Source organism: Grammomys surdaster, unplaced genomic scaffold (assembly GCF_004785775.1).
Source record: "Grammomys surdaster isolate TR1022 unplaced genomic scaffold, NIH_TR_1.0 165, whole genome shotgun sequence".
In the NCBI taxonomy this organism is placed as follows: Eukaryota; Metazoa; Chordata; class Mammalia; order Rodentia; family Muridae; genus Grammomys; species Grammomys surdaster.
In genome coordinates, this window is record NW_021604613.1 from 12,224,533 (window position 1) to 12,238,419 (window position 13,887).

Here is a 13,887-nt window from a genome sequence, read left to right on the forward strand (position 1 = left end):
GGGAGGGAGGGAGGGAGGAAGGAAGGGAGGGAAAGAAAGAAACAAATGTCCACTTGGAAAAAGAATAAGATGCAAGTTGAAATCAACCACAGTCCTTTCAACTAGAAATAATTATGACTATGTTTGTTATGTATGTGTGCATGTGTGTTTGGTGCATGTGTGTTTATGTCTAAGTGTGCATGCTCTTGTGTGTGTACTTGTGTTCATGTGTGTTTGAGTGTGGAAGCCAGAGTCTGATACTGACACTGGGTATCTTCCTAGATTGATCTCCATCTTACATTTTTAGAATTTATTTTCTTACTTATCTGTTTAATATTTATTTATTTGTGGTGTGTGCATTTGCACATACATGCCTGCCTCTGTGTGCAGATATCTGCAGGCTCCTACAGAGGCCAGAAGACGGCATTGAATCCTCGAGTTACCTGACATGGTATCTGGAAATGAAACTCTGGTCCTGAAAGAGCAGCAAGTACTGCTAATCATTGGGCCATCCCTCCAGCCTCATTATTATTATTATTTACTGTTATTATTTTAAATAAAGTTTCCTCACCAGGCCTAGAGCTCTCTGATCTCTAGAGCTAAACCTTCCTAACACTGTGACCCTTTAATATAGTTCCTCATGTTGTGGTGACCACAACCATAAGAGTTGCCTTGGTCATGGTGTCTCTTCACAGCAATAGGGCCTTAACTGAAAGCCCAAAGCCCACCCCTAGTGACACACTTCCTCCAGCAAGGCCACACCCCCAATCCCTCTAGATAGTGCCATTCTCTGATGATTAAGCATTAAATATTTGAGCCTATGGGGGCCATTCTTATTCAAACCACTATACCCTTTTAAGATCAGTGTAAGCTGATTATCAGCAAAGAGGACATAACTCAAAGCCAGCCTTGAGCAAAGTGTCCCCAGGGGAGCAGAGAAGACACAGATGGTGTTTTACAGAAGACCAGAAACACACAAAATGATCTGCAGGAAATGCTAATATTCCGCTATCCAATGAAAAACAGCCATGGGAATGTACTTGTGAAGCCAGCTCTTGGGATCTAAAACGGAAAGATCGTGTTTTGAGGCCAGTCTGAGCTACATACATAGTGAGATGCTATTTTAAAAACAAATTGTGTGAGATGTGTCTATACAAACACATATATGTGTGCATGATGTGTGTGTGTGTGTATGGAATTTATGTGCATGGGTGACAGAAGGTTTAATAGCCCCACCTGGCTGTTTGCATAATGCCCTTGAGGGAACTTGCTGAAGAGTGGGTGGGCAGGAGGCATACGCTGGAGGGTGGGGCAGGAGGGAATGGTATTCCTCTCAGGGGAACAGAGTTTACAGCAGCATCCTGTAAGAAAGCCTATTACATGCACGCTACAATCCTACATAGCCCAAACTGACCTTACATCTGTTATGTAGTCCAAAAAAACTTTGAATTACTGATCCTCCTGCCTCCACCTCCCAAGTACTGGGATTACGGGGCCTGTGCCACTGAATGAAAATATGAAATAAAAGGAGAACACTTTTATTGTAGAGAAAGCAGGCAGAGGAAAGAGTCCAAGCTGACCATGGCCAGCAGGTTAAGCCTGAACATGAGAGGAGAGAGGGGGAGGGAGAGTAAGAGAGGAATCACCACAAAACAAGGGCAGCCCAGGGCACAATGCCAAGAGAATTGTACAGCAAAACTGGCTGAGTTATACAGGCAGCAGGAGGAAGGAACCGGAAGCCCAGCTCCCAGGAGGGAGGGGTGTAAAATAGGGGGCGGGCCAAGGAGACCTAGGAGGAGCCACAAGTACTGAGTGAGAGAGCTGGCCAGTGCCGGCTTTGATATGTAAATAAGTACATCAGCCATTTGTCCAGAGTTTCTGAGACCTAAGCTTTTGACCACATATTTTTTTAGGTGAAGTATATGCTGATCTAAATTCGGGGCTGTAGTTCAATAGTAGTACCTTTGCCTAGCATATGCAATGTCTTGGGTTTGGTCCCAAGCACAGAGAGAAGAAAAATAAAATTGAGGGGACGCCCAGGCAATGGTGATGTATGCCTTTAGTCTCTGCATTTGGGAGGCAGAGTCAGGTAGATCTCTTCGTTTGAGGCCAGCCTAGTCTATAGAGTGAGTTCTAGGACAAACAGAAGTACACAGAAGAACCCTGTCTGGGGGGGGGGGGGAGTCAAGAGGATATATAATAATTCACATTGACCCAGAATGCTGTAACTATAGTTTTGTTTTTGTTTTGTTTTGTTTTGTTTTCACTCAGAAGGCATGGACAGGAGGATTATAGTCTATCTAGTGAATTCCAGGCTAGCCTGAGCTACAAAGCAAGACCCTGGAGAAAGAAAGAGAGAGAGAAGGAGGAGGAGGTAGGGGAGGAGTGAAAAGAAAACCCTGTCTCAAAAGACAGACAGACAGACAGGGGGGCTAGGATGAAAGAAAAGAAGAGGTCAGGAGCACTTTTATTCCTGAGAACCCCCATCAGGCTGCTCGCAACCAGCTCCAAGAGATGAGCCCTTTCTCCTGGTCTCTGTGGGCACCTGCATCACGTGCACACATAGCATGAGTAGTAGCAGATTTTGTATTTAACCTTTGGATTCTGAAATAAGAAAATACAATTTGTTCTAATGACTAGGAAAGTTCTGTGTGCTAGAGAACACAAGCCTTGGAAAGTTCGGGATCTCCTCATTTGGCAACCTCTGTCTCGTCATTTAGAGAAATAACAACTTACCTGGATGTTTTTTCTTAAACAGAAATGATGGTAAAACACTCAGTACTTTTCCCTTGGAATTAGATGAAATAATGCATGTAAAAATACTGGGTAAATATGGTTCGCTCCATAAACACAAGAATTAAGTTTTTCCCTAAATACCTGTAACTGTTAATGACCTTCAAAACAGGCCTCTCCTACAAGGCTGATAAATATTTCCACATTAAACCAAGTTGACCTCCTGGGGCCAGAACAAACAGAAACTTACAGAACTTACAATTAAAAGCCACATTTTCATGGGTAAAATAATGAGAAATTTAATATTTTTTTAAAAAAACAGTGTTTCTCTGTGTAGCCCTGGCTGTCCTGAAACTCACACTGTAGACCAGGCTGGCCTCGAACTCAGAGATCTATCTGCCTGCCTCTGCTGGGATTAAAGGCATGTACTACTAGAACCACCTAATTTAGGACATTTTGTTATCAAAACAAAACAAAAATCCCATTGAGTATGCTTTTATTATACAGAGTTTTTTTTTTTTTCAGGGCTTTTGCTTGTGTTGTGTTTTGTATTGACATTTGTTGATTTCATGTGTGCATGAGGCTGTGAGGGTCAGAGGGTAACTTGCTAAAGGCAGTTCTCCTTTCACCCTGTGGGTCCCTCAGAGCTAACTGGGGTCAGAGGGCTTAGTTGGAAGTGGCTTCACCCACCCAGTGAGCCTTCTCACCCAATACAGAGCTCTGCAAGTTTGAATGTTGGGTTTGATCCTTGGAATTAATCTCTGGTGAAAAGTGGTGTTGATGGCTCTACCCTGACACAGTCTGAGTGGCCTCTCACAAACAAAAGCACTATCTCTATGCCATTTTCTTTTTAGTGATAGGAGGAAGAAAAATGTATTTTGTGTACAATTCTGCAAGAAAAAAAATTCTATAAATACATTTTAAAGAAAGACATAATAAAGTTTCAAGTTAGTACTTATTTGAAACAAGATTTTAAAAAACACTTTTAAAAGTTTTAAAATGAGATTTTTAACCTAACTTTTTCTCTCCCTCCCCCACCCCCCGTGAGTGGTGTGTGTGTGTGTGTGTGTGTGTGTGTGTGTGTGTGTGTGTGTATGCAGTCATGCCCCGACGATTGTGTAGCAATCAGAGGACAACTTTCAGGAGTTTATTCTCTCCTTACATCATAGGTTCCAGGGATTGACCTGCTAAACCAGTGTTTATTCAGAGTTATTAACTAAGAATCACCAAAGAAAACCAATTCTCCCATTTGAGCCCAAATTTAAAGCAAGCTTTATTAAATATTAAAAATTGACCAAACTGACCCAGAGATGGACTTTGGTCAGGACCATCCCCTGGGATTTCCCAGCAGCAATGGACCCAGCCACCTATAGGCCACTGAACTTTCCCATGAGGCATTATTTTCTACCAACTACAACTCCCAGCATTCCAGGAAGCTACCTGGCTTTTGGGTAGGTGGGGCTTACAGGTTAATTTTGTGCATTACATTAATCATAAAACAAGATTTGAAAAAGAAAATATGTTACAATTTTAGGACAGGAAAGATTTCACATCCTTATTGAAAGACCCCTCTAGGGGGTGACCCAAGAAGGACGAAACCCCCAAAGACACTCCAGAGATCTCTTGCTGTAATAACATGAGTCAGGTCTTTATTTATCGAAGCTTCAGGTCAATGTGCCTCACTCAGGAGACAAGGGTCATCAACCCTGAGATCTAACAGCTTAGGGTTTTTATAGACAAAGGTTGGGGGAGGGAGAGGGTTGTGGATAATCACACACAATTGGTTGTTATAAATGTCTGTAATATGTGTAAGCAGATCTCAGGCAGATGTTTGACAAATCTCACAAGAATAATCTCTGGTCTCTGTGGCCTTGGGACCCAATGTGAATGCTTATCTGAGCCAACAGACCATCTGGCTGAATCTAATTCGAAAGTCCTTGGGACCTCTGGTGGGAGTTTCTCTAGAGGAGGCTAAGTCAGACACCACAGGAACAGATTCTCGGAACACTCAATTGACCTTTGTTTCCCTGTTCTGCATCCCCTGTAACAGCTTTGGGTTAGCAAGCTAGCTGACCCACAATTTTTAACTATTTGTATTCTTGTTATATTATTTAACTAACTTAAAATTCCTCTTTCACTTATAAATTAGAGAAAAAAATGTAACCTTGGGGAATCTGATGACAGATTAAAAAACAATACATGGTGATGCATGCCTTTATTCCAAACACCTAAGAGGAAGAAGTATGTGGATCTCTGTGAGTTCCAGGCCACCCTGGTCTACAGAGAGAATTCCAGTATTGCTCCCTGTCTGAAAACAAACAAACAAAAAAACAAAACAAGGAAGTTGGGGAGGAAATAAGAAAAAAGGAATAAACACAGGAACAAACCTGGGACTTTATTTTATTATCCATAGGGGAAAAATCAAGTAGTTACAAAGTTGTGCTCTGTCTGAGGGCTCTAGATGTGGGGTGTGGTACAGAGCTGTGCTCTGTCTGAGGGCTCTGGATGTGGGGTGTGCTAACCAGGCCCTAAATTCAATCCTTAGCAGCAGGAAGAAGGGGAAAAGGAAAGAAAACACGAGCTCTATGGGATGACACAGTAGAAATACTAGTAACGCCAACTATCAAATTGTTTCCATTTCCAGGAAGCTAAATTCCAACAGCTCCGCCTGGAAACAAGTTTGCAAATGGGTTTTTAGTTCACAGCACATTTTGAATAGCAGCCTTGTCAGTTCTGAGTCACGGAGGAGACTCCCAACCAGCAGTCAGGGAAAGTCCTTTCCTTCTTAGGTTAGTCTCCATTCCAAACAGCCAGCCCCGCCCTAGACAAGCTCTGCTAATGTAAAGTGACTGGCCTAGTTTCTGAAAACTTGCCTTTCACTTGCAAACCCTAAGGGCATCTCCAGATAACCACTCCTCTTCCTCTCCAGCACCTGCACTTGCCATCCCCACATCTGTTCTCTGCCTGCTCTTTCTCAGGATGCCCAAACTCAGTAACCCTTAGTAACATTAAAGGGCTCACCTGCTTCATTAAAACGAGCCCCTTCTTCCCAGACAGCAGCGGAGAAGAGGTGAGAAGACAATGCCCTGCACAATGCCCTGTCTACCTACACTAGCTGTTCAGAATGAGATATGCTGGACCCTCATCCTATACAGCTCGGGTTTCTCTGCACTAGAGGATTTGGTACTGCCAGTCCTATAGGTCTGCATTCCATTTCCTGGGGTGCATATACTGCATCAAGTAGAAACATGCAGGCCCCAGCATGTTCTGCTACAATCACAGCCACAGATAATTGCCAGGGCCCTGGCCCAGCACATACTTGCCTCAGTCACATGGATTCACGGAACCAGGAGACAGAAGCAGGCTGCAAGACTATACTGACTTCTCAGACTGTGGTCTCCCCCGAGAACTGAACCTGAGACACAGGTATATGCATGTATGCACACACACTCTCCTGAGACACATGTATGTGCATGTATGCACACCTACTCTCCTGAGACACATGTATATGCACGTACGCACACAGACTCATTCGTCACGTTACTCTCAGCTCTTAGGCCGTCTTGGAAAGAGCTTTGGCATAGAGCTTGTAAAACTGGTTCTGCTTTAAACACGGATGCCCAGGATGCAGGGACTGGATTTGTTCCCTGCAGTAACTGGTGACACTTGACCCAGTAGTCATTCTACTACAGATCAGTCTTCTCTGGCATTGCTTTGGTGATTGTGGTGGAGATAGTGTGTTGAGTTTTTGCAGTGCCAGTGCAGGTCTTCTTCATGTAGGCTTGGTGTGTACACTCTACATCTGAACTGTGTCCAACCCTCTAATACTGTTTTTGAATGTATATTATTTTTTAATTTAAAAACCCTCCTGCTGGCAAGAGGTTATGGTCACGCTCAGCCATAATGAATTTGAGGCAAGCCTGGGCTACATAACATCTATCTCAGAGAAAAAAAGAAAAGTGCCCTGCTCTGAGGTACATATCTGAAGAAATCTGGTATAGTCCAAACTCAGAAGGCCACTGAGTGCAGAGGTTCTCACTTAGTTCATGCTGGTCTCTATCTTACCTAAGATAACCTTGAATTGTGGGGTCCTGATTGAGTGGCTATCCTAATCCAAAAAACCAACCTGTCTTCCTGCGGTCTGCTGACTTTTCCCCCAACAGCTTGTATCAGTAGCAGCATCTTGTCTGAAGTGAAGCCATTCGTTTGGAAAAGTCATTTGAGAGGTGATAAGATGGCTCAGGAAAGTTATGACTCAGCAAGTAAAGGCCTGTGTGTCTAACAAAGGGCTCTACTTCCTCCTGTATTGAACGGCACAGAAAGCATCATGTGGGGGAAAGAATGAGGGACACATTACAGAAATATTTAACAGAGTTTTACAAAAGATTAAGTCATTGACTCCAAAGGATCCCAACTGACCAGATAACATCATCCTTGTTCATCAACCTGTACCTGGGTTTACGATACCTGTAAACGTGCTGTTCAACACTTATGGTGGCTATTCATTTTAGAAGATTGCTTTTGACTTAATATCTACTGCATTAAGAACAGAGTATACATGCATTGTTCTAGGTCAGGGGCATGGAAGAGCACATAATTTAAGATGACAACTATACATTTGTTTAGACTGTAAAAATTGACAGTACTGTTGATTGTCATGTTGTTCTCTTAGAAGCAGGAGGAACAAACGGGCTGAGTACACTTAAGTCTTAAGTGACATCAAGGAGTATTATTAACTCTGGATGTAAGGTCCTGAAAATGTTCTAGTCCCTTAGAATGTGATATGTTTTTAATCATAATATGTTGCCACAGGAATATATTAAGGATACACTTCTAAAGGCACATACCCTGTTGCGTGTAATTCTATATACAACTTACACATATATTACATATCTCACTGGCAGCTTAACTCTCTGCTTAGAGCTTTGAGTTTTAGCAGTGTAATGCACCAGAGATCCCCTTACAGGTGTACATTCTGAAGTGCCCCTGTACCTGCACAACTGGTTACATTTAGTACAGCCGGAGTATATGTGGGGGTTCAGCTGTCCTCATGGCTAATTGGCTTTTCTCATATGCTAATTTTGCATCCTTTGCACACAGCCCTTCAGACCTCATTGTCTAGCAGATTCTCCTGGTTCATCTTCCTGTCCAGATTTTTTTTCACATTCATGTATGTATATGGGTGCTTGTAGTGACCATCCTTTACTTCCCAAGCCATTTCACCAGCCCAGAGACCAGATTTTTATTGGGAGTCAGTGACATAGGCAAGGAATTACTCTCATACCTGACCCTGCTCCCGAGATATCCAGGTGGGCTATACCAAAGACTTAGGAGTTCTGTCTAAGAACTTCAAAACAAAATCTTTCTTTGGAATATGTAGAGTTTGGATAGCCCAGACTGGCTGAGTCCATCTTTATTGCACAGTGATGGTGGTCATTAACCCTAGGCTACAGTGTCCATGAATTTGATTGATGGCAACCACCAACGATGCTGAACCACTAAACCAAAGAGGTCAACCCCAGATATTATCTAAGAAGTAGACTTCAATTACAAGTGAAATTGGCCTTGACCTCTATAGTCAATGTGTGGCTTTGATCATAGTTTTCAAGAACCAGCCAAATACAGAGTAAAGACCAGAGGAGTAGAAGGTAGCACCGAGTAAAGACAAAGGACAGTTACCAGCAAGGATCAGTGTAGGAGGTATTTTTTAGTAAGACTAAATGTATTCAGTACCCTAGAGTAAAATTTTGATTGTAAGTATCCAACAGTATTAAAAAGCACAAAGCAGGCTGTTGATGTCAGATGTATTAATACAAAGTGCATGACTGCATCCTATAGGCAGAGAGTGGAAGGGAAGAAGACATGGCTGTGGTCTAGTAATAAGCAAGTAAGTACAGATGATCCATCATAGTATATTCTGCCCAATACTGTAGCCAAAAAGTACAAAAAATCCCATGCAAAGTAACACAGAGAATGATAACGGCTGGACTCTGTGTACCACAAAAGGAATATGAAGAACCAGCCCACTCATCGGGCAGTCTGTGTGTGTGGTGGCTGGTACTAGGTAGATTTTTCTCATAAGTAGATGTTTCTCAAAGGGAAGAAAACACAATGTAAAATAAAACTGTAAGACTATAGGATGCCCCAACTATGGCTCTCCCTGATGTGAAATACTAACAGACTTTTACAATCCAGTGTAAACTGATCACCAGTGACAGGAGACCCTCTGTGAAGTCTGAAGCAGCACTACTGTTCCAGAACTTTGAGAAGAGATGATCAATCAACTTAAGTTGGTTCTGCTGAGAAGCCCTCATTAAAACCTAGACCTGAGGAACTCCATTCAGCTATGGAGTTCAGACACCCAACTGCAACAAGCCAACTCAACTAACCAGCTTAGCTTCAACAAACGATTCTTTTCTTCTTCATTTGTTTGGTTGGTTGGTTGGTTGGGTTTTGGTTTTTCAAGACAGGGTATCTCTGTGTATCCCTGGCTGTCATAGAACTTACTGTGTAGACCATGGTCTCCAACTCAGCCACCTACTTCTGCTTCCTGAGTACTGGGATTAAAGGCGTGGGTCACCACCACCCAGCTCTCTTCTAGTCAACTTTAAACAGGTGGAGAAAAATAACAAAACCCTAATAAGGTTATGATGAGGGAAAGAGCTACACTGTACAAAAACCTTCACAAAGGTCAACTGAGGTAATCCAGAGCTAGAACTGAACCGTGTAGATTTCAGTGAATCTCGAACAGCTGTGTAACACCAATGACAATTATCCACAAACTGCAAGTGCTCTAAGAAACACACCCCAAGCAGCATCAATTGTGCCCCATGCACCCCCAGGTCTCACATATTCTGTTTGAGTGGTGTCTAACCACATGCATTATCTACCGTGTGATAATGGTACCGTGGTGATGCTTGGTACTATCCTTCTTGGATATCCTTCTTGCCCATCCTCAGTGTAGGGCAATTTAAGTCCAAAACTAAGAAAGAAAGCAGTGTTAGCCGAGGAAGCTTGGGAGTGGGTAAGACACCAGACAAGGGGAAGGCAGATTAAATGTTGCTCTCCATCCTAAAACAAAAAGGTACCCAAGGGGCCCAGATTTGGTTGAGAAAATAAGAAGCAAGGGTTTTTTGACATGTGATTTGAGTTTTTAAATTTCTTTTTTTATTGATTTATTTATTTTATGTATATGAGTACATCATTACTTTCTTTAGATACATCAGAAGAGGGAACCAGACCCCATTGCAGATGATTGTGAGCCACCACACGGTTGCTGGGAATTGAACTCAGGACCTCTCGAAGACCAGTCAGTGCTCTTAACCACTGAGCCATCTCTCCAGCCAGTGATTTGAGTTTTTTAAAAAAATTTAATTACATTGTTTTTAGATTCATGAGTGTGGGTGGAACTCACAGATAACTTGCAGGACAAGTTGCAGGAATTGTCTCTCTCCTTCTACCATGTGCCTGGGGAATCAAAATCAGGTTGTTAGGCTTGGCAGCAAGTATCTTTATCCAGTAAGTCATCTTGCTAGTTCCTGGTTTGGGCTTTTTCAGACAAGGTATCATTTTGTAGTCCAGATTGGCCCTGGAACTCACTATGTAGAGGAGGCTAGCCTTGAATTTGTGATGGTCTTTTTTTCAACCTCCCATGTGTTAGATTACAGGCTGTCCCACCATACCCAGCCAGGAACTGAGTTTTGAACGACTAAATAACCCTACCCTTTACCAGAAGTGACTCTACCTCAGGCTAGACCAGGACCTTTGTCCAGTGCTAGCCCTGCCCGGGCAGTGTAAGCTTGACTTTGCAGACTAGAGAGAATAAGAAAAGGCCTTTGAGAAGTGAAACCAGGTTCATCATCTATATTTGAATGGGAATTGAGAAAAATGTTAGATCTTATTATAAACATGTCCTGAAAGGTAAGATTGCAGCAAATTTCCTTTTTTTTCCCTTTTATTGTTTTGCTGTTATTGTTTGTTTTGTTTTGTCTATTTGTTTTGAGACAGAATGTCACTATGTAGCTCTGGATGTCCTGGAACTCACAGAAATCCACCTACTTTTGCCCATTCCTCCAGGGCTAGTGATTAAAGGTGTGGGCCACCACGCCTGGCTAGAAAATTGTCTTTTCTCTTCTATTTTTTTTTATTGTGTTGTTTGTAGTTATAAGATTCAAGCCAAAGAACCACACACTCTCCCTCTGAGCTACATTCCCATATGAATATATACATTTTTATATGAATAGAAAAAGTAATGCTTGTGGCAATCCTTACAGCTTTCCATTGTTGGGATAAAATTCACTTTTTAGCCCCTTTGTAGGTATGGGGATGTAGCTCAGAGCTAGAATGAATGCTTAGGCTACATAAGGGTTTGATTCACAGTATCAAAAAGTGAAAATGACTTAAAATGGACATAAAAGTCAACCCTTCAAACAAAAACACAAGCACAGCAGAGATAATGAATGTGTCTGTAGCTGTCTTAGTCAGGGTTTCTATCCTGCACAAACATCACAACCAAGAAGCAAATTGGGAAAGAAAGGGTTTATTCATCTTACATTTCCACATTGCTGTTCATCACCAAAGGAAGTCAGGACTAGAACTCAAGCAGGAGCTGATGCAGAGGCCATGGAGGGATGCTACTTACTGGCTTGCTTCCCCTGACTTGCTCAGCTTGCGTTCTTATAGAACCCAGGACTACCAGCCCAGGGATGGCACCACCCACAATGGGCCCTCCCACCCTTGATCATTAATTGAGAAAATGCCTTACAGCTTGATCTCATGGAGGCATTTCCTCAAGGGAGGGTCCTTTGTCTGTGATAACTCCAGCTTCTGTCAAGTTGACACACAAAACCTGCCAATACAGTGTCCCTGAGGCCAAAGCTAATTCTCAGAAAAGATAGACATCTAGACCATGAGGAAGATTAAGGAGTCAAATTCAGGAAACTTGTAGCCCAGGATAGTACAGGGAGCTTGGGGTTTAACTAGCAGAAGCACACACCATGCATCTTTGGTTAAGCTGCAGACAGAGTTGGGAAAGAACTTCTTAATCCAGTCACTTTCTCTTGTCATGTGCTGATGAAATGAATCATTTATCATTTGAAAAGAATGCCAGGGTCCAGTTCCCCAGGAACCAGAAAAATCCTGCCTTCTCTTATGAGAAGTTTTGCAACCTTAAGATTTGATATGACCAGGCATATCCCAGCACTGGGGAGACAGAGTGGATCTTTCTCTATGGGTTTCAGACCAGCCACAGGCATGTATTGAGACCCTGTTTGTTTGTTTGTTTGTTTGTTTGTTTGAAAGATGATTTGATGTGATTTCTCTGGTCAAAATTGAAGTCAGATATGCATTACAGTACACATGTTAAGTTTTGGCCTTTTATTTCTTTTTTTCTTTAGATCCCGAGAGATGACCCAAAGACATTTAAACCTTGGTCTATACCTATAGCTTAAGTGGCTGTCATTTCCTAAGAGGTAAGATCATTAAATTAAATGACAATGGCTCCAGGAGAGGCAAAAAGAGTTTTCAAACCACTTTCCATGGAACCCTAGATTTATGCAAGCATCCGACCATCCGTTTGAATCACTGTATCTTAGCACCAACGTGTTAAGCTGCAGCACTAAAACATTTACAGCTTTGAATGACGATGGCACCAGTCAGAAGATTATAGCCAACGCTGAAGTTTTTATTTTTAAATAAAATGAAAAATGAGAATCGAGTAGATTAAGACATTTTAAACATTCTGTTCTCTGATTTGTGTAAGGTACTTACAATTTAAATGCAAAACTAAAGCCAAATCTGCCGATTTCTGCCTAGCTGCTGTTATCCAGAAGGGTTATCTATATTCCAGAGATTCAGAGACTTCAATTTTGTGCTGTTGCCTTGACACAAAATTCAGATACTGAAGGCTTTGAAAAGTGACACTGAGATTCCCTGATGAGAAATATGTTGTCATTGTGAAAAAAACTCATAATCTTGGGTGCTAAGAGAACTCTATGGATAAGATGCTTGCTAAGCAAGCATCAAAATCTGGGTTCGAATCCCCAGCACACATGTAAAAGTGGTGGCATCTAAAATCAGCACTGGAGAGGACAAAATGGTAAACTCTGGGTTCGGTGAGAGATTCTATTGGGGGGAAATGAGGTAAAGGGATTGGAAGGATGGCTCTGTGGATAAGAGCACTTAGTGTTCTTTCCTTCTTTCTTTCTTTTTTTTTTTTTTTTTTTTTTGATTTTTCGAGACAGGGTTTCTCTGTGTAGCCCTGGCTGTCCTGGAACTCACTCTGTAGACCAGGCTGCCCTCGAACTCAGAAATTCACCTGCCTCTCCCTCCCAAGTGCTGGGATTAAAGGCGTGCGCCACCACAGCCCAGCTAAAACTTTTTTTTTTTTTTAATTTGAGAGAGTTTTGTGCTGTTGGTAACTATTCTCTTTTTTCCTTCCTCAGACATTTTAGTATTCAAGTGAAAATCTGGCTTCTTAATTCTGACAGGACTCCAGACTGTATTCATATGCTGTTGGGTGGGAGGAAGGGGTGAGCCCTGTCACAAAATTTATAATCAACAACATTAAGGAGATGAAGTATTTCTTACAAATTAGTGTCCTCAACCTAGAGGCCGCCAGACAAGCACTGCAATGTTTGAAGCACGTTTAATGATTTGTCTTTGGAAAGACTGAGTAAATGTTGCTGCAGAAAGAGAGGAAAGGAAAGGAGACCTGGAGTACAGACACCATCTTCACCTGAAAGACCCTCCCAGCAGCTGTACTTTTGACTCGGAGCCACTGAGCCTTAGCAGGCAAAGTTTCTGCAAGGATTTCTTCTTCCCCTTGCCCCCCCACCATGGATAGGCTGTGGGTCTATGTATGTGTATTTAACAGAAAAGAAGTGGTATTTTCCTGTGTTAGATGATTGTTCAGCAAGTGAACATCCCTTTGGAATTTGAAGGGGGAAAACGGTATATAGAGTTTTGAATGTTATTACATGATGTTTTTGCTTTTATTTTTGTGGGGCTTTTTGTTTGTTTGCTTTTGTTTTGTTTTGTTTGCCTTTTTATGGAAAACATCTGATCTGATATCAGAGCTTCAGAAATACTGGATGGCTCAATTTCTCATGCATTGAAATAGCACTGAAACAAGCAATAGAGAGTAAAATGAATCAAAATTGTTATCAACCTTGTATT

At 42.0% G+C, this 13,887-nt stretch overlaps 1 protein-coding gene across 1 annotated transcript in view; it reads left to right on the forward strand.

The window, feature by feature from the left end:
- The window catches only part of LOC114619805 (aldehyde oxidase 2), an 88,603-nt gene extending 75,421 nt beyond the window's left edge, over positions 1 to 13,182 (forward strand). The window contains exons 35-36 of the mRNA XM_028765734.1: positions 12,108 to 12,182; positions 13,155 to 13,182. Of these exons, the coding sequence (XP_028621567.1) occupies positions 12,108 to 12,161 (54 nt within the window). The 3' untranslated portion in view covers positions 12,162 to 12,182; positions 13,155 to 13,182. The remainder of the gene's footprint in view (positions 1 to 12,107; positions 12,183 to 13,154) is intronic.
- Positions 13,183 to 13,887: the final 705 nt, after the last annotated feature.